The sequence below is a fragment of the Mercenaria mercenaria genome, chromosome 17 (assembly GCF_021730395.1).
Source record: "Mercenaria mercenaria strain notata chromosome 17, MADL_Memer_1, whole genome shotgun sequence".
In the NCBI taxonomy this organism is placed as follows: domain Eukaryota; kingdom Metazoa; phylum Mollusca; class Bivalvia; order Venerida; family Veneridae; genus Mercenaria; species Mercenaria mercenaria.
The window spans coordinates 43840069-43865397 of NC_069377.1; the positions used below are offsets into that span (position 1 = coordinate 43840069).

Sequence of the window (25329 nt, forward strand, 5' to 3'; positions counted from 1 at the left end):
CCTTAATGTAGAAACAAAATACAACCATCATAATGTTTCAATTTTCAGATTCATTTTAAGATTTACTTAACAAAACCAACAATGTTCTGATCATTTTATAACACTTCCAAAGAGTAAAAAACATAATAATTTCTCCACTACCCAATCAAGTACCGATCAATGAAGCATGCACAGATAAAATTTTACCTGTGACATGCCTGGGGCTAATTTCCACTACCGGACACGGTTTTATGGCTCTTTAGCCTGTGTATTGCTGTCACATCAAGCCAGTTGCGCTGGTGTATAAATTTGTTAATTGAGGGGCCCATAGTAATAAAAATCGTAACTAGGCAGCCAGCTGGGGGGGGGGGGGGGGGCCCGGGCCCCCTGGCCCCCCCACCTGGACACGTGCCTGTTTTCCCATATGTTTATTCCTGATAGTATATTTCTCGATTCAAAAAACGTTATTTTATCAAAAATTCATAACGTTACGCTGCAACTGATTAAACATAACCGGAACTAAATATTGTTATTTCTCTTCGAAACGTCATGACGTCTTTCCTGTTTACGGACATTGGTTTCCCGCGCTTTGTTTAAATACGCTGCTGTGAGAAATAGTTCTAAAAAGAAAGCCGTTCGATTGATTTTATTATTATTGTTATTTCTTGAATATGGTATGCAAGAAAAAGATTCTATCTCTGGTTGTAGGTGCAGATGAGAATATTCGGCTCTCGGGTAAATGTTTAGGCGGTAACGAGGCCGAGGCCGGAAATTCCCATCTGCACCTACAGCCAGTGAAAGAATCTTATACGATTGGTTTGTTCAATTGAAATATTAATAAATATGCAAAACCGCAATAATTATTTGAGAAATTTAAAAAATGCATTTGTTTTCGTCTAAAAGTTTATAATCCTTGATCAGGGTTGGTAACGTTGAAACTTGGTGAAAAATTATTCTCGGTTAAAAGTCGCAAGTTCTGAACTTTAGTCTCATCTGACTGTCAGTCTCAGTATTATCGACATATAGGCCTCTTATTTTAAAGTCTTAGTAAGGTAATGTCACACGTCTGTTACAACTGTAGTATATGGCCCTGGATGTCCAAGAATAAAATCTGGGTCATATAAACGGAAGCGTACAACACGACTGTGATGAAATATTACTAAAGCTGTTTTCAATGAAATAATTCCCTGAAATAATGTCACAAAACCAGCTTGTGCACGACCCTTAATAATCATAAACAATATTACCCCCCCCCCCCCCCCCCGCCCCAACAAAAAAAAAACAAAACAAGCATACCGACGTATACATTGTTTTTTTTTTTTTGGCAATATCTTATGAAATAGGTAAATTTTGTTTACGCAAGAATGTAACATTTTCCCAATAGACTCCCATCTGTGAGAAAACTTGCTTGATATGTGTCTAATTGGTTTCGAATCAGTCTTACAAAATCATAGGCCTACTCTATCGTACTTTCTTCATGCTTTGGAAAATCGTAGTAAAAATATTTTTTCCAAAGCTTCAAAATATTGCAAAACTTTTCAATATGTAGATCTAGGTCTCTAAGGAACTTCTTGCTAGACAAGTTTATATAACATTTATCCACTTACATGACCTATCACTAGTATAGATCTATGTGGTCCAACTCGATGTATTATAAACAAATTCATGTGCGGTTCCAGCCAATATTCTCAAGGGGGTAGGGGCGGGGGTCCGACCGAACCGTTACTACGACAAACCTGTGTGTTTATGCTTCATTTTCTGCATTCTGGGCATTTTAGGGGCATTTAAGAACACCTTTTCCACTGCAATTTTATATACAACATACCCCTTATTTTCACATTCTTATGAGCTCACCTGTTAAATCTAGAAAAATAATAAAATTAAGTTTTTTGCTAAAGGTAAAATTCTTCGTTTCTTTGAGATAATTAACATAAGTATGAATTACGTCGGGGTCGTATATTGCTGCAGCCACATACACTTTGAATGCGGTCGGCTAATGTTGCCTTTTCGAAAAATCGGACCCCCGGACCCCCTCTGGATCCGCGCATGAATTTCTGCAGAAAATGTTTCTTTGGCTTTTTAAAGATGATACTGCAGTCAGATAATGAAATGAAACGATTGAATTTATTAAAAAGAAACGATTTACACCTGCCTACAAAAATGATAATTATCACGCATTTTATGTTTGCATGCACCGAAATATCCGGGCACTGCGTTCAAACATGGCGGATAAATTGCCGATTTTGCCAAATTGGTGGAAATCTTGCCGATAGATTGTAAATATGAGCATAATTCTTTGCATCGTCAAGCCAGATCATTGCTAGGTACAGTCTAATAACTGTAAAGTAACGTCATTATGTATCTTATCTATGGAAGACCACCCACTCGTATTTATTTCAGAGAAAGTGCGCAAGAAAGCACGTTACTGAAAATTTGGCAGTGGTTAGGGGTCCAGTAATCGAAGAAAAAATAGAGCTATTGCACTCGCGTCGGCGTAGCCGTTGGTTAAAGTTTTTGATAAAGTCAAATATCTCTGTTATTATCGAAGCCATTGACTTGAAACTTTAAAATAGTTATTTAATATGAACTTAGCCTTAGGTGCTACCTAGAAGGCAGAGCTCCCTTGAAAAATCACCAGTGCCCCTTGAAAATTAAAGGAGTGCTGCTGGAATGACCTGGAATTATGGATCCGTTTTAGGAAGTTTATGTTCTTTAAGATCTATTAACATTTTCATGAATTAATCAGTGATTCATTTTGAAATCTGAAGATACGAGTCCATGGGACTCACATATTTTGAAACAATGAGTCCCATCTAGTGAGTAATGAGTCAAAAAGGGACTCAGTTTAAAAATTATATATCATGAAACAGCAAGTCCCAAATTTGAATTGTTTGCTTTTTCACAACCTGTACATTGTATATTGGTTGACTGATTAATTGATTTAATATGTTTTACATCCTATATATCTGCACCAGAACTGAACTAAACAGGATGAGGAGAAAAAAAATTTTAAAAGTTGTATTTTGAAAGTTTCTGTTCTTTGCAGCTTTGTTCATACCGTTCATTTTTATGTTGTCAGTACAGATCAGGGTTTTCCCTCGGGTTTTTTATTTGGGAGTCCATGGACTCCCATGGCTGCTAATTTAAGGGTCCCTAATAATTTTTGGGGGTCCACAAAGTATTGATCTTGAAAATGGACATTATTACTATAAAAATTTACCCTAAAACCGAATGAACTTAATTGTATCTTTTTAATTTAGATAGCAGTTGATTCAATATTTCGGAATGGTATCTTTCAAAATGGCATGAGCTTCTCAATTCAGACTGATTACAAAAGGTGTGATAGTCTTTTTGTTATGATTAAATAGCCAGTAATTACCGGCAATTAACGTGTCACCTCGTGTCAGTTATGTTGTTCACAGTTTTATCTCGGTTAAAGATAATACTCGATCCTTAATTAGTATCATAATTTCTGTGATTTATTAATATTTTGTCATCAAAATACTTTAAATTTATATGAAATTAATGTTGTTTAACAAAAAAATAAACCATTCAATCTTTTACGGAACGTAACGGCAATCTTAGATTTTAGCGGTGACAGTTAGCGGGGAGAGTAGGTTCCCTTTACCAAAATGGCGAACATCGATAACAAAACTTGTTTTGAAGTTGGAAAATCGTCTATACCTGTGTATAATGAGCACCCACGATTCCGTGATGGTCCCGGTGGTAAAAAACTGCGCATTTTACATGGGTATCTGCGCAAAGGAGGCTTCAGTGCAAAGGAGTTTCTTGACCGATTTTGCGGGTCCAGTGGGATGCAGAGGCACTAAAAAATGCGAGTTCAAAGCAGTAAAAGCGCGTCAGAGACGCAGAAAACCTGCGTCCGGGAAAACCCTGACAGATTGTTCAGTACATATAATCTTCACTTTCGTCATAGTGTTACCACGAATAAAGAGTGAGCCATTTAGAAACAAATTTTCTTTTTTTCTTATCTTGATTTTCCGACGTGCTCGCAGCCGCTGCTTCATTTTTAACCAGGTTTTCGTTGAAAACCTGAGTTATTAGATTGGGGTAGATGTCGGGCGGGCGGGCGGCGGCGGCGGCGACAAACTGGTGTTTCCGGTCAATAACTTTTGTTTCGGTAAAGATATTTGAATAAAACTTGGTATGTATGTAGCTTATATCAAGACAAAGGCTGGGATTGATTTTGGGGTTTCTGGGGTCAAGGTCAAGGTCACTGTTACTTAAAATAGAAAAAGGGTTTCCGGTCAATAACTTAACTTAGGAATGAGCTATCATGATGAAACTTGGTGTATAGAAAACTTATATAAAGTTGTAGCTTGGGATTGATTTTGGGGTTTCTGGGATCAAGGTCAAGGTCATTGTTACTAAAAATAGGGTTAGGGTTAGGATTAGCATATCTTCTACATGCATGGAGTGATTTTGATGAAAGTTGGCACAATTGTTCACCATCATGAGACGGAGTGTCATGCGCAAGAACCAGGTCCCTAGATCTAAGGTCAAGGTCACACTTAGAGGTCAAAGGATACAAGAATGAAAACTTTGTCCGGAGCATATCTTCTTCATGCATAGAGGGATTTTGATGTAACTTGGCACAATTATACACCATCATGAGATGAAGTGTCTTGCGCAGTTCCCTTCTTTAGAATTACTTCCCTTTGCTGTTACTATAAATAGCTTATATTGTAACTTTTTCATTACTAGACGTAGGGAAAAATCGAGACCACTTTTCTGTAGTACAACATGCATGTTACATCCAATTTTGAGGTGTATTTTGACCAATCTCTACCTGGTAAGGTTTTTTTTTTTTTTTTTTTTTTTTTTAAGATTAACTTCCCTTGGTTGATACTGTAAATAACTTATATTGTAACTTTTTTTATAATTGACCGTAGGGAAAAACCAAGACCACTTTTCTGTAGTACAACATAGTTGTTACTTTCTAATTTTAGGTGTATTTTAAGGTATCTCTACCTGGTAAGGAGTTTTTTTGTGGACTTAGAAAAACAAAAGAATTACAATGATTACTAAACAACCACAAAATTAAAATTACATCTGCAAATACAGGTGCTAGAGTAAAGAAATTTGCTGTGACGGGCGTATATTGTGACATTCTGGCACTCTTGTTTATTCTTATGAAAAGTGTTGAAAACCTGGTTTCGTGGCATTGACGCGTTTCTTGTCTATTGAAATGCTCACTTCTTCAGTACCCGACGATTCACTCAAAGTTAAACCAAAAAAAAAAACTGGAAAGTTTTTGCTGTTTGGGATCTAACTTCTGCTGTTTCTTCAACGGCATCGTCAGATTGTTGAAATATTTTGGCCGAAATATCCGGGTACTTTGGAAACAATACTCCCAAACATAAAATAAATGACCGTCACCGATTGGTTAAAAAATCACTACTGTCCAATCAGAATATGCTTTACAAATCGAACGGTGATAAGGTAGTTTTGACGCATGAAAATTATCCACAACATCCGTTCTACTTTTTAAACCATTAGAGGAAGTAAACGAAGGTACACATTATGTCAGTGAAATTGTTTGCGTCCCGCAGCTGCACACATTTCAAATAAACGCGTCCCCGGTGAAAAATATGCGTCTTTGACGCAGGACATGCGGCAAAATGAATCACTAATTAATGATAATTCCTGATTTCTGAATGAATGTCTTAGAATGCATTAAGATTAAATCTAAAGAAAGTTACAGTTCTTTTTAGAAAGTAGAATGTGTCCAACATTAAGGCAAAATACTGCTATGATAGACCTCTGGTATGGCAGAATGAAAATCATTTACATGTACAAAGCTTGTTTAAAAACCAAAAGACTAGCTTTGTACATGTATATGATGAGAATTTTACCCAGAGAAAATCACTTTTTTGCCGAAATTCTTGAAAACTTCTGTTTTATTTACTGAACTGCGAAGTTAACATTTTTATGGTTAATCTTTTAGCACAACTGATATAGAATAGGAATGGTAGTTACTAGTAGGAGCCTTTTTGATGTTTATTGATAATTCATAGTCAATAGTTTTTTCCTAGTAATAAACTCTGGTCAGTGATTTTTAAGCTTGTGGATGAAATATATGTTAACAGGGAGAAGAGCATTTTGTGCTTTTCACAGTTCAATGCCTGTAAATTTTGATCCAAAAACCTTTTTTAAAAAAAAAGTTTTATCTACTGACTACTGTAGGCTACAGACAGTACTACATTGGAACCTGACATCACTAACAAAACACTTGTTAAATATCACATGAATGACTTATCTTTTTTTACAATACTTTCAAAACCCATAATAAATAAAATATAAAAAAACTGAAATAAAAAAGAAATTTAAAAAAAAAAAGACGCTTCTGGTGAGGATCAAACTCTCGACCTTTGCACTTCAACGCGACCTCGCTAACCACTGCACCAGTGTGGAAGTATGACGTCATAAACACAAATAAAAGTATATAGAATAAATTTCAGTTGCGGCAGCGTGACGAAAATCGTTTCACAATGAAAATATTGTATTTTACCTTTCTTTCTTCGTAGAAAATGTATTTAGCACTAAATTCTTATTATCAGGCGCTCATTTACATTTTTATTCAACGTTCAAAGCAGTAAGCGAAACGCTTTTGTCAACTGTAAACAGCAAGCGTCTATTGACGTCTTACTGATTAATTACTATGAGCATTGCTTACTGGAAGAAACCCGAACAACACCGATTCCAAAAACTTACCACGAATTTTCAACTCGATAGTAATGTCTGTACACAGTTTTATTCATTTTCTTTTTCGTACGTCTAACCGTAATGCGACGCTGTCGCGGCGCCGGTAGCTCTGCTGCTAATATGAATTAAGGCACTGCCTAGCATGGGGATTTATCTTTTATATATCTACTTACTGTATGAAGAAATATTCAACACTCAAAAGAAAGTGAAACTTCGCTCTAAACAGTGAAGTACATTTAGTGTCATCATACCTTTTACAGCGAATATCATACTTTGCAAAATTTATGGGTAGCCGTGACGGTAACTTCATTCACGGCGTTCTCACACTGGCTTTAGGTTTTTTTGTTTGTTTTTTTGCACTCCACGCAGAAACTTGGCGGCCTTAACACTTTCTCACTGTTTGAAAGTGATTTTAAGTTGCATGTACAGTTTTCATTACGAAAAAGAATCGTGTTGGCCCGGTTTACGAATTTCTGTGACTGATTCGGTGTGCTCGGATGTTCTTGCAGACAACCAGTCTGCGTTTTGTACATAAAGCGGAACCGGAAAACATCAAAAAAATTCTCAGTATATGCAGACAACAAAGACGAATAACTATATATGGACGTTACCGTCTCAGGGATTTTCATCCTCGGTGCTTTGCGCTGTGTATAAACCCCCTATCAAAGTCTACACCAGGAGAAACAATTCCCATAACTCTGGTTTGGGTTTTGTCAGAGTTATGCCCCTTTTTAACTTAGAATTTTTTTCAGGGATGTACCTGATGTACCTACTTTTGGAGACGCGAGTCGTTAGTTAGACTCTTGTGCCCCGCTCCAGGTTACTTCTTCAGCCCCTAGTTCCAGGATGTACCATATATTTAGTGTCTCCCATAAAATCATCCAATCTTGACTTAAATGTATTTAAAGATGGGTACACCTAAATTAGGTGATAATGCATGGATCCGATCTGTCAATCAAACCAATAATATTGGCCAATAAGATAAAGCGTTATCTGTCGATCCGTAGACTTTGTCGCTAAGGCGCCATTGTGTCTCACAAGCTTACCGTAACTAAGTACCTACAGACTGTAAAGTTCTAAATGAGGACAGTTTTCTTTTACGTTTCTCGACACGGCCATGTGTGAAAAAAGAGATGCTTTACATATAAAATGTAAATATGACATCTACAAATAAGAAAAGAAGTGACCACATGTAATTAATAATCGCGAAAACCCATGTAGCATGTTCGTTTATCAAGTGTATCATTTCAAGAAATTACAGCTATTTTTGAATTGGTTCTCAGACAGGTGTCACAGGATTTTGATTCAATGTTGCACTTGAGGAAACGATTTTTTAAGGCAAATAAAACATATACATGTGAACGGCGATCTCCAAATTTCGGCCACACTCTACATATTTTGTATAACAATTATAATGCTAAATATTCATGAACTGACTTTTTGCTTTTCTCCTAAGAATGTCAGAAGTAATGTCGAATGTATTATCATTATTAGTTTCAGCCACACTCAACAGATTTTGTGTAAGAGTTTAATGCTAGATATTCCGTGAATGGATTTTTTGTTTTTCTCCTTAAGAATATCAGAAGTAATTTTGAATGCGTTATTCATGTTTCTTGCCTTATTTAATGTTGCAGATGGTGCGTGAACCATCTGAAACGAAGAAAGATTGTTATGAAAATGATGTTGGTTGCGTTACCACAATCAGAAAAAAATAAAAATTATAGCCAGTAACAAGAGGAGCCATAGAACAATAACGCCTAACAAACATAAGTTGATGTTCTGGTTCTGATACATGAATTATCTATTTTTATAGATATAAATATGTATTTTTTCATGGGAATCAGCATACATTTGGAAGAAGGTGTTTCTGCATCTTTTTTTTCAACTTGTTACGTATATATTTCGGAATAATGTCTGTGAGTGCGTGGGTATGAGTGCATGAAAGTTTTAATATCACAATGATCAGAAAATTCCGTAACGATGTATAGACATAATTATATTTCTTAACTTTTTTGTTTTCAAAATCCAAATCTCAATGAATATAGAATTAACATGCGTTAAAACACTCTTCCTGTAGAAATCTTAAGTATTTGAAGAAGGCAAAGCTTAAATCATGCCATTGATATGTAAGTGGTGTGTAGTTGAATCATGTTGACACACTTGCAAATTGCCATCTATCTGCCTAACAGTAATAATATTGGGTGAGTTAATTTCGCTTTAAGTACCAATCCCCATATTTGTGTGTTGCTCTAACTTGAATTAATTTATTTTCAGATAAGTGCGATATAAAACTATAACTTTGGAGAATGGAAAGTGCTGATGAACAGCAAGATATAAAGAAGGAACAGGCAGAAGAGGAGGCAGGTTCAGGGATAGAAGATGTCTCAGATGATGATGATGAAGAGGAGGGTGATGGTGACGATGATGATGATGATGATGAAGAGGAAGAAGATGAGGATGGAGATGAAGGTGATTATGTGAAATGTGATTTACACAGTCAGATTAAGGACTGTTGCTGAGCATGTGAAATTGTGCACCTGGGTTTTTGTTTGAGGTTTCATTCAGCCAGACCAAAGTTATGGTCCTTATAGACCCACTACCACCTAGTGACCTACTTTTTTCTCCCACATCAACTTCGTGAAAATAATTCTGATATAACTGGTATAGTGTAGCTATATTACAAGATTACAGATGGACAATTAAGGCCTTGCCTGAATTAATGTTTTTCACAACTTGACCTTCAAACTTATTCAGTCAACCTCTGTTCAATATATTTTTAAAAACATAGATAAGTAACTATCATGCCCTGTAGAAGCAAACTGGTCTAAACTCATTTTATACATTAAATGCTGAGCATACTGATACATTCATTCAATGAAATATTTAGACATTGAACATATTGTCTTGGCATGATATATGTCGCTGTCAATTTGTAACGAGATACTTGTATTTTCACAATCTTTTTGTGCAAATTGTATATACTTACCGCCGTGGAAATACAAAAGGATACAGTTATCCGGTGGTGCGTCATTAAGTAAATAAGTTTGTCAGAAATGCACATGTGTCACATATCTCTCAAAATATATTTGACCTAGTCATGAAATTTTATATGAATTTTTTTAGCATGTGAAGTTGTGCCCCAGGGGTTAAGACTACATTTCTGTAAAATTTTGTTTATAGATTTCATTCTGTTTAACCGTTACCATGCTGGACACGATTGATTGTGCCTTTGCAGTCTGATCATGATCTGCACTGTTCATCATTCAGTTAGAATTTTTAGCTCGACTATTCGAAGAATAGTCTAGCTATTCTACTCACCCTGGCGTCGGCGTCACACCTTGGTTAAGTTTTGCATGCAAGTACATACAGCTATCATGTAAAGGCATATAGCTTTGAAACTTATTTATTCTTTTTCTAGGTCAATTACCAACCTCACTGGGTCAAGTTCCATAACTCTAACATGTATTTTGAGCAAATCATGCCCCCTTTTAGACTTAGAAAATTCTGGTTTTAAAAGTTTAACATGCAAGTTACTATCTCCAAAACTAATGCAGATATTGAATTGAAACTTCACATGTGTCTTTGGGGTTATAAAACTAGTTGATAGCACCAAGTCCCATAACTCTGACCTTTATTTTGTCCAAATTATGTCCCCTTTTGGACTTAGAAAATTCTGGTTAAAGTTTTGCGTGCAAGTACATACAGCTTTTACTAAAAGGCATATAGATTTGAAACTTATTTTTTCTTTTTCTAGATCAATTACCTACCTCACTGGGTCAAGTCCCATAACTCTGACATGTATTTTGGGCAAATTATGCCCCCTTTTGGACTTAGAAAATTCTGGTTAAAGTTTTGCGTGCAAGTACATACAGCTGTTACTAAAAGGCATATAGATTTGAAACTTATTTTTTCTTTTTCTAGATCAATTACCTACCTCACTGGGTCAAGTCCCATAACTCTGACATGTATTTTGGGCAAATTATGCCCCCTTTTGGACTTAGAAAATTCTGGTTAAAGTCTTGCGTGCAAGTACATACAGCTGTTACTAAAAGGCATATAGATTTGAAACTTATTTTTTCTTTTTCTAGATCAATTACCTACCTCACTGGGTCAAGTCCCATAACTCTGACATGTATTTTGGGCAAATTATGCCCCCTTTTGGACTTAAAAAATCCTGGTTAAAGTTTTACATGCAAGTTACTATCTCCAAAACTACTACAGATATTAAATTGAAACTTCACACGTGTCTTCGGGGTTATAAAACTAGTTGATAGAATCAAGTCCCATAACTCTTACATGTATTTTGGGCAAATTATGCCCCCTTTTGTACTTAGAAATCCTGGTTAAAGTTTTGCGTGCAAGTACATACAGCTATTACCAAAAGGCATATAGCTTTGAAACTTATTTATTCTTTTTCTAGGTCAATTACCAACCTCTCTGTTTCAAGTTCCATAACTCTTAACATGTATTTTGAGCAAATTATGCCCCCTTTTGGACTTAGAAAATTCTGGTTAAAGTTTTACATGCAAGTTACTATCCCAAAACTAATGCAGATATTGAATTGAAACTTAACATGTTTCTTCGGGGTTATAAAACTAGTTGATAGCATCAAGTCCCATAACTCTGATATGCATTTTGGTCAAATTATGTCCCCTTTCGAACTTAAAACTCTTTTGATATTTAACATTTTGGGTAATAATTTCCTGCTTCTGTGACAGTATTTCGAATAGTCGAGCTTGGCTGTCTTACGGACAGCTCTTGTTTTGGAAAGCACCCCTTTTAACAGTTTATGGTACTGTCTAATTTGAATGATAACAATTGTAGAAATTTAGCAAGGTAAGGGATAACGTGACACTAAAAGCTTGTTTTACAGAATGGGATTCTGATGAAGAAGTTGGAGAAGAAAATGAGGCTGATGATAATGGAGATGATGATGATGAGGGAGAAGAAGAAGAAGATTGTGATGATGAGGATGATGATGAAGGAGAAGCTGTGTTAGAAGCCAGTGACAGTGAGGGAGAAGATGGAGAGAGGTGTCCTATTTGTTTGAACAGATTTAAGGATCAGGATGTTGGTACACCTGAGGCCTGTGACCATGTCTTCTGTCTGGAATGTATACAGGAATGGTCAGCAGTAAGTAACTATAATACAGTTGTCAACAAAGAGAAGATAGGTCATAAATGAAGAAATACACAACGATTATCCATAATGTAAAAGGTATGGTCAGTTTATGATGAAAAGAAGGATCTTTAGTAAAGATAAATTACTAATGCTGATCTTTCGCAGAATACTTTAAAAATGTGATATTATAATACTTGACAGGATCTTTTTAGCTCATCTGATTTTTTGAAAAAAAATGATGAGTTATTGTCATCACTTGAGCGGTTGTTGGCGTCTGCGTCGGCGTTGCCTGGTTAAGTTTTATGTTTAGGTCAGCTTTTCTCCTAAACTATCAAAGCTATTGCTTTGAAACTTGGAATACTTGTTCACCATCATAAGCTGACCCTGTATAGCAAGAAACATAACTCCATCTTGCTTTTTGCAAGATTTATGGCCCCTTTTGTACTTAGAAAATATCAGATTTCTTGGTTAAGTTTTATGTTTAGGTCAACTTTTCTCCTAAACTATCAAAGCTATTGCTTTGAAACTTGGAATACTTGTTCACCATCATAAGCAGACCCTGTACATCAAGAAACATAACTCCATCTTGCTTTTTGCAAGAATTATTGCCCCTTTTGGACTTAGAAAATCAGTTTTCTTGGTTAAGTTTTATGTTTAGGTCAGCTTTTATCCTAAACTATCAAAGCTATTGCTTTAAAACTTGCAACACTTGTTCACCATCATGAGCTGACCCTGTACAGCAAGAAACATAACTTCATTCTGCTTTTTGCAAGATTTATGGCCCCTTTTGGACTTAGAAAATATCAGATTTCTTGGTTAAGTTTTATGTTTAGGTCAACTTTTTCTCTTAAACTATCAAAGCTATTGCTTTGAAACTTGCAACACTTGTTCACCATCATAAGCTGACCCTGTACAGCAAGCAACATAACTCCATCCTGCTTTTTGCAATAATTATTGCCCCTTTTGGACTTAGAAAATCATTTTCTTGGTTGAGTATTATGTTTAAGGCAACTTTTCTCATAAACTATCAAAGCTATTGCTTTAAAACTTGCAACAGTTTTTCACCATCATAAGTGGACACTGTACATCAAGAAGCATAACTCTGTTCTGCTTTTTGCAAGAATGATGGCCCTTTTTAGACTTAGAAAATCATGGGTAGGACAGTATTTCTATTATACAAAAAAATCAGATGAGCGTCAGCACCCGCAAGGCGGTGCTCTTGTTTATACTCCGTTTTGTAGAAAACAGGATAAATTGTTTTGCTCGTTACTGGTCTTTCATTTGGTGGACTGTTTGTTTTCTGATCAGTAACTAGAAAATGCTTTGGCCTACAATTATCAAACTTTATAGGGAGATTACCTGTGGTCAGTAAATGACCCCTATTGTTTTGGAGATTGGTTGGTCAAAGATCAATGTCTTTTTGATATAGAGATTGCAAACAGATCTTACTCAGTGAGTAAACAACACTGGTCTACAGTTGCCAACTTGATACGATGATTGTCTGTGGTCAGTAAATGACCCCTGTCGTTTTGGGGATCAGTAGGTTAGAGGTCAAGGTAACAATTACTTTGAGACTGAAAACGATTGCCGATAAATAACTAAAGAATCCTTTCACAGACAGCATCAAAGGTCATTGGTCAGTAGATGACCTTACTTTGTTTAGGGTCAGTAGGTGAAGTTCAGGGCCACAGTAATCTGGAGACTGAAAATAGTTTTAATTTAGAATCCTAAGATTCACTGGGCCTACTGCCTTTAAACTTTATAGGATGATTGCCAGTATTTTTGAGGTCAGTAGATCAATACCCCCCCCCCCCCACACACACACACACCACACTAACAAAAAATATGTGGAAAAACATTTAAATATCTTCTCACTAAATGCTGGCTGGATCTTCATCAAACATTTGTAGCATCATTATAACATTGTCTTTCAAACTTGTTCAAATGGTGGCACTTGGCCCCTTTTAAGGCCACTAGGGCTAAAACTAGAAAAAAACTCGATAGAACTGCTTGATGGATCCCCATCAAACTTGGTCTGTAGCATCATTGTAAGGTCCTCTCCTAAATTTGTTCAAATGGTTCTGCTTGGTCCCTTTTAGGAAACACCAGAGCTAGAAATAGAAAAAAGTAACTTCTTATCTTGAAGTTTTTTTCTATGTGTAATACATTTTTAGCTCGACTATTTGAAGAATAGGGGAGCTGTCCTACTCGGCATCGGCGTGAGTGTGAGCGTCACACAAATGTTAAAGTTTGCGTACCACCCCAAATATTTTCTAAGTCCATTGACATACTGCTTTGATATTTTGTATACTTGTTTACCATCATGACCCCTGTCTGTAAAAAGGAGGAGGCAACTCTATCAAGCATTTTGACTGAATTATGGCCCCTTTTCGACTTAGGATAAATGTTAAAGTTTGCGTACCATCCCAAATATTTTCTAAGTCCATTGAGATATTGCTTTGATATTTTGCATTCTTGTTTACCATCATGACCCCAGTCTGTAAAAAGGAGGAGGCAACTCTGTCAAGCATTTTGACTGAATTATGGCCCCTTTTCGACTTAGAATATGCTTATTGTAATGTTAAAGCTTATTGTAATGTTAAAGTTTTACTCATTGCTTATATTATACTATCAAGCACTGAGAATAGTCGAGCGCGCTGTCGACTGACAGCTCTTGTTGGGATATCACAGCAAAATATAGAAATACAAACTGAAAAACTTGTATTTCGATGCACTTCTTAAAGGATGTTCACCAAGCTCGGTCAGATGCATGATCAGATGGTCAAGGTCTTCTTCAGGCGAACGGCTTAGGTACATTTAGGCCTCTTGTAAAGTTGTATATTTTGCAGTTTGCAGAAACATATCTATGTTTAATTTTATTGTTTTACTTTTGTAGAATGTGAATACATGTCCAGTAGACAGACAAGTATTTAAATTGATTTTATGCAAGCATGGAGTTGATGATATCATATATAAAAAGGTAAGTATATTATATGCTTAGAGGTCAAGTTCTTGATAAGGGATTCTTGTGTAAACTGGTATAAAAATGAAAAGAGTTGACTAACAAACAGACGCAGATTCACTTGCTAAAAATTTACAGATAATTGCTTAGATGCTCTTCTTTCTAAATTGTTCAGACTGTTCCACTTGGTTGCACATAGTGGCCACCAGATCTAACAATAGTAAAATCTTCAAATAACATCTCCTGTTATGAAAACTGTGGATGACAGGTGACAGGAAATCACATTTGCTGCAGCTGTTTAGTCCATTCTGTTCATGGAGCAGCTTTGCTGACAAATACTGATATAAAGACTACAGTGTATATGAGAGAGACTGTTGAGTACTACACCAACTTCAGTATTACAGTTTTATTGTTTGAATTCTAGGGTACTACTGTTTTCTTGCAAACCTTTGGCCTCTGCGACCAGTGCATACCAAGATCAACCTGCACACCCCTGCCTGCATTGTTCGCCATTCAATCAGTAAATTTTCTGTGAACACCTTTTTGAATAGTATGTGATGCTGCCCAAATTGAATGATGGACCAATTTATTTTAGAAATTTAGGAGGGTAAAGGTTAAAAGTAAAGAAATATGACCAATAAATGTTAATTTCCTCTTTGAGCATAAGGTATAGCATGCAAGCAGGGCCTCTGCTGTGGTTTGCCAATGTCGCCATTTGCAATAGATTTGAGAATTCGGCAAGATTTTTGACAGTTGGCGAAAATGAGTCATTGACTGGCGAAAGCTTTTTTTTTAACCGTTGCTGCAATGATAAAAGTGGTTTAAATCATCATCATCAAGTGGGCATGTGCATATTCTTGGGAGTCTTATGTTTGATTATTTCTTTTTTTGACATTATACAATATTCTAAAACATTCTGTGGGATCTTATGTGGTACAATATTAACATCAGAATCACTAATATTATTCTTGTTTCAGTTTTATACACTGCCATTCTAAGTATGTCAGCAAAGTGATACAAGTAAAGTTTTCTATATTTAGCTGACAGTAGAAGATGTAAACAAACAAGCTGATGATGAGGAAGAGGAGGAGCCTACATATTGTGAGGTTTGCCATCAGTGTAACAGAGAAGACCGCCTACTTCTCTGTGATGGGTGTGACTTGGGTTACCATCTGGATTGTCTGTCTCCGCCCCTCAGTCAAGTTCCAGTAGAGGAGTGGTTCTGTCCAAACTGTGCAAGAAGAGAAGGTATTGATTATTGGATTATATTATCAGAAATAAACACAGAATGTGAGCCATCCCTCCCTGAAAAGTGATTTTGTTATTTTTGGGGAAAAAAAGAAATTTCAGTTCTTCCAGAAATCAGCTCCTCCCTAAAGTATTTTCACATTTTTGTTGAGAAAATAAAATGTTATTGTCAGTGCGCAGTCTAATTCATTCCTACTTTAAACAATATTTTTACAGGATGGCTGTGGCCAATTTACTTTGAATCACTTGTCACTTATAGCTTTAGGTTGGCTTGGATTATACAATTCTTTCATATGAGGACATTCAGCTTCATTGCTTTTATATAGAAGGTTGGTGTTTCTACCAGATGCTTACAGTGGAAGTATTGCCAGGAAGGGCACTAACTGGGCCTCTGTCCTTCATAAATGCTGGAAAAGAACCATTACAAACTACTCGGTATTTATAGGTTATTTATTGAAACAAGGATCCTAAGTCCACACGTATGATATAGCCATTCTTTGATAGATAAGAAAAAGCCAATCATTCCAAGTGAAAAAAACCAAAACATTTGCCAAGCTGTGTAAGTCTTATTCTTTATAAGTTCTGTTTGCTAATACATATAGGTTTGTTTATATTATAAAAGATACATTTCTGTAAACAGGTGCAGATGCAGACTATTTACCTGCATCAGGGTTCCGTAGACAGATTCCACGTACTCTTGTCATGGAACGTGTGCGAAGTGCAATAGAGGAAAGACGAGTGAGACGAACACTGCGTAGAATTGTCTCGTCGGATGAGGTTTGCATTCTGTCATTTCTCAACATAATAAGCACTAATATATATGCCATGAAAAATTGGTATGTCAGTTTATGGAAAAGTTTGATATATAGGAAGAAAAAACAAAATCTGTGTAACCTTTAGCCTACTGGTGGCAAGTGGTTTTGCCTTTGCGACCAGTGCAGACCAAGATCAGCCAGCACTGTATGCTATTCAGTCAGTAAATTTTAAGTGAACACCCCTTTGAATAAGAAGTGGTACTGCCCAAATTGAATGATGGACCGGTGCATTTTGGAAATTTAGCAGGGTAAACAGGCCTCGACCTTAGCGGTGGACCGTTGGACCGACGCAACCAAAATATCGGCAGGTCCACTAACTATGAAAAGTTGGGTAGACCGACGGTCAACCATTTTTCAGTCATGGTCTGCAAATAAAATAAAACCCTTAAAAGTAAAAAAATAGGAGGGAAAATCATACCCATATCGGCAAATTCACAAAACGAAAGTTGATTTTGCCTTAAGTACGGCATTCTACCGTTATAAGCATTGGCGAGTTAAAGTCAGGAGAGCACGAATGGACTACTCCACTGATCGGGCGAGTGGTTTTTACGTGGTAACTTTACCAAATTGAGAAATTACATCAGGCAAAATTACCTGGATTGACTGGAATTTACCCGCGAATCGTAAAAATATCAAAACGTCATGCTGGTAATTTTCCATTCCACAAGCAAGTGCGCCCTATCGTAATGTCTAATTTACATCGCGGTTACTTTTGACACAATAAACGCGCGTAGTGCATTCATTTTTTAATATAATCGCTTTAAATTTTCAACACCGCTTGAGAACTAATACAGTTTGAATTCTATAACAATTTAATAAGATATCGACAGGAATGTAGGCAAAATTCTTTAAAAATGATCAAATTTTCATATAATGTTTTGTAAAATTTCAAACAGCGCGATCTTGATTATTTATTTCTTTCTTAAAGTAAATATACGGTACATACTATGGTAATAAAATTCAGACTTTTGACCAGAAAGTACAAAAAACACAATTAAAAAATCTTAAATAATGAAAAAGCGGCAGCAATTTAAATACATGGAGTAAAACGATTTTTGGCAAACAGATTTCTGTTAGCGTGGCAGAATAGCTTATGTGACCTAATGAACTTAAATAGAAATGTGGTATAAAATAAAGCAGTATGATGTCGTTCCGGTTTTTAATAAGTTTTAAATGATTCTTTGTACATGTATGTTTTGACACAAGACTTTGTTAGATATTCTTCTGAAACAATAATGTAAATTTCTTGAGGGCAAATAGGTCACAGAGGTAGGACATCCACTATCATCGTTCACGGTTTGACACATTTACATGTCAGTTTATTCGGGATATTGCACATTCGCTTTTAAAAAATTAAAGAAAAAACTTTTTTACTGATTTCTTCTCAACAATTAAAGGAATCGAGAATACGATCAGACAGTGATGTGTCACATGGCGCGAAAACATGACGTAATGCCATGACAATCTCGAGGAAACTATACCGCTTTGATCTCCGCTTCAGATGCCACGAATAACCGACACACTTCTTTTAGCTCTTTGAGGGGGTGTTAATTGAAACTGAAAACAAGGCCAATTACTTAGTTTATCATCAGAATAATTACCGATAATTAATTGTTGATGTTTTCTTTTTTCACTTTCAACACGGGTCGGGAGGATGAAGATTATTGTGTCCATATTTTGGGACACTTTTCAAAATAATTATTTTCGGGATAACAGATTGCTACAGTCTTCCATTTTTAATTATTTTAGAAATAAGTCCTGTTTCTTTGAGTCATATGAAGTTATGACGTCAACAACATCACAATTTATGTGATAGAATTGGAGGTCCACTAAAGTCTGAGCAGGTCTACTAGATTTTAGCAGTTGGTGGACCTGCTGGCAACTGCTGAAAAAAGTTAAGGTCGAGGCCTGGTAAAGGTTAATAGTCTTCCTGAATATTGTATAACCTTGGATAAGTTTTATTCTAAGAAATGTATCATACTGTAAATTGATGTTGCAGAAGTTGCTTGGTAGAAGTTACATAATCCGGCTTCTGTGTTCTCATACATCACTGACCTTGAACCACTTGCCCTCTATAGATGTTTGTTCAAATCTTCTTGAGGATTTAGAATTTTTACCTCGACTCTTCAAAGAAAACGACTACTGCATTTGCAATGGTGTCGGGGCCTGCATTGCTGAAATTTTTTAGCTTGACTTTTCAAAAGAAAAAAAGGAGAGCTATTGCATTGGCCTTGGTGTGGGCATTTGGGTTGGTTGAAGTTTCTTATGAAGTCCAATATCTTCTTCAATACTTTAAGATATTCTATTGAATCTTGCTGCACTTGATAATTTTTATTAGTGAGACAAATTTTATCAATCAACCTGCATCATTTATAACCATTTTTAACTTAGAAATCTTGGTTAAGGTTTTTATAAAGATTCTTATCTTCTTCATTTCTTGAGGTGTTCAAATGAAACTTGCTATACTTGTGACAAGTTTACATTATTGTGACAAGTTGTGTAACTATACCTGCAATATTTCTAGAGTTATTCCCCTTGTTTACTTAGAATTTAAGGTTAATTTTGATACATTTTCACTATATCTCTGTTGTAACAGAAAGGATTTGATTTATACTTAAAAAAGTTGTTCCATATCTTCACACATTTCATATGACACAAGGGACATAAGTCATGCACCAAGATTTCATGAATAATGCCCCCTTTTCACTTAGAATTTCAGTTTAAAGTTTTGGTGCTCTTTCACTATCTCAGTTATTACTAAATGGATTTGATTCAAATTAAAGATAATTGTTCCACATAATCACCCACATCATATGGCACAAGGTCCATAACTCTGGCACCAATATTTCATGAATTATGCCCCTTTTTTACTTGGAATTTAAGGTTAATTTTGATGCATTTTCACTATTATCTCAGTTATTACGAAATCAATTTGATTCAGACTTAAAATAATTGTTCCACATCATGACCCACATCATTTGACACAAGGGCCATAAACCTTGCACCAGTATTTCATGAATTATGCCCAGCATTGAAATAGCGGAGAGTGCTGTCTCCTGTGACAGCTCTTTTTCAATTTGGAAGTTGTCAGTTTCTTGCAGGGAACAAGTCAGTTAACAAGCTGTACTGTATACTAGTACTTGTTATGCAAATTGGCCAAGTTACGGTACTGAAATATTGTTAAATAACTATTTTGAACATGTTCAAACAATTGTGTATCTTATGAATTAGGAAGAGGAGGAGGAGGAAGAGGAAATAGGACCGCTATCTTCAGCAGGGTCATCATCAGTATCTAGTCCAGCTAAAAAATCACCAGTCAAAAAACCTACAGCAAAAAGAAAAACCCCAAGAAAGTACACACGCAGAAAGAAAAGAAAAACAACTAAGAGAAAGACACCCAAAAAGACAGCTACTGGTAAGAAGAAGTCAACTATTAAGAAAAAGAGAACAAAAACTACAAGGAAGAGAAAAACAAAAAGAAGAGGCAAAAAAGGGAAGAAACTGAAGGTAAGTGTGAATGGCTTCACATCTGCTCTCTTGTAATTATGCTACCCAAATGGGGAAGCATATAGCTGCTGTTTCTTCCAACACACACTTCTTGTCCTGAGTGTTATTCAGCAACCACTGGCTGGAATTCAGCAAAACTTGATTTAGGAAGCTTCACTTAGTAGATGCATTGTTCTGGTTGAATGATATTTCACTGACTTATTGCCCTGTGATTATTCAACTGTAGTATACTATAGCACCAATTCTTGTATGGAGATTTTCTCAGCTACCACTATCTTGAATTCATTGACACTTCATAGGAAACCTCACTTTCAAGAGGAGATGGGCATATTGTCTTTCTGTTCCGGTCAGATTATTTTCACAGAGTTATTGTCCTTTGATTATTCAACATTAGTAAGCTATAATGCCATCCTTGGTCAGAGTATTTCTCAGCAACCACTAACTGGAATTCAGCAAAAATTCATATGAAGCTTCACTCTCGAGAGGAGATGTGCGTTATCTTTATGTTTCAGTTGGATAAATTTTGACTGAGTTATTGCCCTTTGATTATTCAACATTAAGAATATTCCTCAGCAATTCCTGGTTAATGCTCAATGAAAGTTCATAGGAAGCCACACTCCCAAGAGGAGATGTGTATATCTTGTGCTTTTTCTCAATAACTACTGGCTAGAGTTCTAAGAATCTTCTTTGGAAGCTTAATTACTAAGATGAAGTATGTGCCCTGTTAACAATTTCCACTTTTGTGCTTTGATATGCAATAATCATACTTTGGGGAGCATCCATTGGTTATACCGATATTTTCTTGTTTAACTTGAGCTGACATGAGCAGACAAGAATTTCCACCGAGTCAGAAAGATTTTCCTGTACTGTGCTAATCTCCATCTAGAAAATCTCAAATAAAAAAACTAACACACTAGAAAGCTTTATGTTGAAAAATTGAAATTTACAAATTTATTTGCCGACAAATTAGCAATTTTGGTTGAAACCAGCCTATTGACATGCCAACGAAACAGTGAGTTTACAGTTGTTAATTTAGATTTTTTTTCATCAGTCTTGGTAGTTGGGCAAGAAATGTCATAAAGATGTATTTGAACAAAAGAAGAAATTTAAAAGTGGTACTAGAAACAGTATTTGTATTTGTCATATGTAAAGGTCAGGGTAAGTTTTAAGCTTATACTTTGTCATTTTGTTTTTAGCTCATCTGATTTTTTGAAAAAAAATGATGAGTTATTGTCATCACTTGAGCGGTTGTCGGCGTCGGCGTCGGTGTCGGCGTCGGCGTCGGCGTCTGCGTCGGCGTTGCCTGGTTAAGTTTTATGTTTAGGTCAGCTTTTCTCCTAAACTATCAAAGCTATTGCTTTGAAACTTGGAATACTTGTTCACCATCATAAGCTGACCCTGTATAGCAAGAAACATAACTCCATCTTGCTTTTTGCAAGATTTATGGCCCCTTTTGTACTTAGAAAATATCAGATTTCTTGGTTAAGTTTTATGTTTAGGTCAACTTTTCTCCTAAACTATCAAAGCTATTGCTTTGAAACTTGGAATACCTGTTCACCATCATAAGCAGACCCTGTACATCAAGAAACATAACTCCATCTTGCTTTTTGCAAGATTTATTGCCCCTTTTGGACTTAGAAAATCAGTTTTCTTGGTTAAGTTTTATGTTTAGGTCAGCTTTTATCCTAAACTATCAAAGCTATTGCTTTAAAACTTGCAACACTTGTTCACCATCATAAGTTGACCCTGTATAGCAAGAAACATAACTCTGTCCTGCTTTTTGCAAGATTTATGGCCCCTTTTGGACTTAGAAAATATCAGATTTCTTGGTTAAGTTTTATGTTTAGGTCAACTTTTTCTCTTAAACTATCAAAGCTATTGCTTTGAAACTTGCAACACTTGTTCACCATCATAAGCTGACCCTGTACAGCAAGCAACATAACTCCATCCTGCTTTTTGCAATACTTATTGCCCCTTTTGGACTTAGAAAATCATTTTCTTGGTTGAGTATTATGTTTAAGTCAACTTTTCTCATAAACTATCAAAGCTATTGCTTTAAAACTTGCAACAGTTTTTCACCATCATAAGTGGACACTGTACATCAAGAAACATAACTCTATCTTGCTTTTTGCAAGAATGATGGCCCTTTTTAGACTTAGAAAATCATGGGTAGGACAATATTTCTATTGTAAACACAAAAAAAATCAGATGAGCGTCAGCACCCGCAAGGCGGTGCTCTTGTTAAAAAATTTCTTAAAATGTTTTACAGAGACTTGCTCGTACGGCCAAACCAGCTGCTGTAACTACAGTGAAGACCCGTATAGCTGGAGCATTAGGTTTGACAAACCCGCCCAAAGGTCGTACCATACCCATGCAGAAGTTGAAGCAGGAGAAATCCATTGATATGAAGAGGGCAGATATAGGGGCAGCATCGTTATCAATATTTGGTCACAGAGACCAAATTAATTTTTATGAAGAGTAAGACTTGCCCATCTTTTCCATTTTTGTGCATCTTTTCTTATACCTAACATAAGAAAGAAAGCATCTGTGTTCCATGTGCGAAAATATTTTTATATGTTTGGGTTTTTCAGAAGTATTTAAATTTCAGTCAAACTTCATTTGCTCGAACTCGGATAACTCAAGCACCACCCTCCACTCGAACTTATAAGTCCACGGCAAAATCTCTAGTTAATGTATATTGTACAGTAACTCGAACCTGCCAATAATTCAAACAAATATTGACAGTCCTGTCGAGTATGAGCAAATGAAGTTCAACTGTATGTTCTGAAGCTGGTTAACTTACAGTGTTTCTGATTACAGTGTCACTACTGACCTGTTCTCTTAAAGTACCAGACAAATGTCCAATACGTATTGAAGGTAGAGGATAAATTACTTAGGATAGATGTCTTTTGCTGAAAAATAATCTGTAATCTAGTAGAACCTTATAGTATTAAGGCATTGTTCATATTTGAACTGTATCGCAGTGATTTGGAAAAAAAAGATTGTGATAATTTATGTAATATGATCACAGAGTATGTTGTTTTCTGTTTCGTAATTACTTTACAAAGAAACCACAACTAAATTTGAAGTTCTGTATAAAAAAAAACAACAGAATTTTAATTGAGGAGCACTAAAATTACAACAATTTTCTAATCACTATATTTCAGTGAACAAGATGAGCCAGGTACCAGCAGTACTACTGTAGGTGGATCTGCAGGAACCAGAAAGTACTCCAAACTATCATTGTCTTCCTACAAACCCATAGGCAGGGTACCTGCTGTGTAAGTATTTGTCAGATAAAAATAAGATAAACCTGTCCTTTCCAAATTCTTTCAGATGGTTTCAAATAGCCCTTTTAAGGGGCCACCAGAGCTAATGATAGTAAAACTCGTGAACAAATTGATAGATCTTTACCAGATTTGGTCTGTAGCATCCTTGCATGATCCTCTCTCAATTTTTTTCAGATGGTTTGCTTAGCTCCTTTCATGCCACTGCCATTGTGGATTTGTGGAATCAAAATTAAATTCACAATAACTCTTTGTACAGTTTGTCTGCAATCAAAGGTCCTGCACTTGTATCAGTCTAGTTATCAATAAACAACAGTTACTGTTATACAGTTATTGTGATGCAGTTAAGATATGTTTATTGAAGCTATTTGCAAATCCTTTTAAGAGGTTGTTGCAATAACGCAGTTGGTATAGTGGTCAATTTTGTTATTGCTTGGGGATATCACAGTGTAGATGCTGAGTTTAACCATGTGTCCTCTACAAAAAATTGTCTTCGTAAAATTAAAAATCTTTTGTCATGCTTTTTAGCTTGCCTGAGCACAAAGTGCTCAAGGTGAGCTTTTGTGATCGTCCTGTGTCCGTTGTCCGTCGTCGTCAACAATTTGACTGTTAACACTCTAGAGGTCACAATTTTGGCCCAATCTTAATGAAACTTGGTCAGAATGTTACCCGCAATAAAATCTTGGACGAGTTCGATATTGGGTCATCTGGGGTCAAAAACTTGGTCACAAGGTCAAATCAAAGGAAAAGCTTGTTAACACTCTAGAGGTCACAATTTTGGCCCAATCTTCATGAAACTTGGTCAGAATGTTACTCTCAATAAAATCTTGGACGAGTTCGATACTGGGTCATCTGGGATCAAAAACTAGGTCACCAAGTCATATCAAAGGAAAAGCTTGTTAACATTCTAGAGACCACATTTATGACCATATCTTAATGAAACTTGGTCAGAATGTTAATCAAGTTCAAATCTGGGTCAGATGGGGTCAGAAACAAGGTCACTAGGTCAAATCAAAGGAAAAGCTCGTTAACACTAGAGGCCACATTTATGACTGTATCTTCATGAAACTTAGTCAGAATATTATTCTTGATGATCTTTAGATCAAGTTCAAATCTGGGTCTTATGGGGTCAAAAACTAGGTCACTGGGTCAAATCAAAGGAAAAGCTTGTTAACACTCTAGAGGTCACAATTTTGGCCCAATCTTAATGAAACTTGGTCAGAATGTTACCCTCAATAAAATCTTGGACAAGTTCGATATGGGTCATCCGGGGTCAAAAACTAGGTCACCAGGTCAAATCCAAGGAAAAGCTTGTTAACACTCTAGAGGTTAAAATTTTTGGCCCATTTTAAAGAAATTTGGCAAATTTACCTCAAAAACTTGACGATTTTGGAAGGGGGTCTCTGGTCAAAAACTGGGTCACCGGGTAAAAATCAAAGGAAAAGTTGTTAACATTCTAGAGGCCACTTTTATGACCAATCTTAATAAAACTTAGCAGAAGTTAATTTTGATGAAATAGGAAAGTTAAAATCGGGGTCAGGGTCAAAAAACTGGTCACTAGGTCAAATAAAAGGGAAAAAGCTTTTTAACACCGGGGCCCATTTAACTGTATCTTCAGAAACAGTCAAATGTTAATTTTTATACTTTAATCAAGTTCTAGTCTGGGTCTTATGGGTCAAAAACT

At 36.0% G+C, this 25329-nt stretch overlaps 1 protein-coding gene across 2 annotated transcripts; it reads left to right on the forward strand.

Annotated features, from left to right (window-relative positions):
- The first annotated feature begins 2173 nt into the window (after positions 1-2173).
- LOC123535762 (PHD and RING finger domain-containing protein 1-like) lies at positions 2174-23678 on the forward strand. 2 transcript variants are annotated; one of them, XM_053528043.1, is made up of 9 exons: positions 2174-2303; positions 8980-9174; positions 11579-11838; positions 14723-14806; positions 15829-16036; positions 16677-16813; positions 20083-20358; positions 22628-22836; positions 23526-23678. In XM_053528043.1, the coding sequence occupies exons 2-9, from the start codon at positions 9012-9014 to the stop codon at positions 23641-23643; spliced, it is 1455 nt and encodes a 484-aa protein (XP_053384018.1). In that variant the 5' UTR covers positions 2174-2303; positions 8980-9011; the 3' UTR covers positions 23644-23678. The 2 variants fall into 2 exon arrangements, with proteins under 2 accessions (XP_053384018.1, XP_053384019.1); XM_053528044.1 differs by having other exon boundaries at positions 2174-2255.
- Positions 23679-25329: the final 1651 nt, after the last annotated feature.

Bases quoted from the DNA above. Each gene is read 5' to 3' on its own strand.
- LOC123535762 (XM_053528043.1), top strand. From the start codon at position 9,012: ATGGAAAGTGCTGATGAACAGCAAGATATAAAGAAGGAACAGGCAGAA. The intron at 14,807-15,828 runs GTAAGTATATTA...TTCTATATTTAG, and splicing joins ATGATATCATATATAAAAAG to CTGACAGTAGAAGATGTAAA. The intron at 22,837-23,525 runs GTAAGACTTGCC...ACTATATTTCAG, and splicing joins CAAATTAATTTTTATGAAGA to TGAACAAGATGAGCCAGGTA.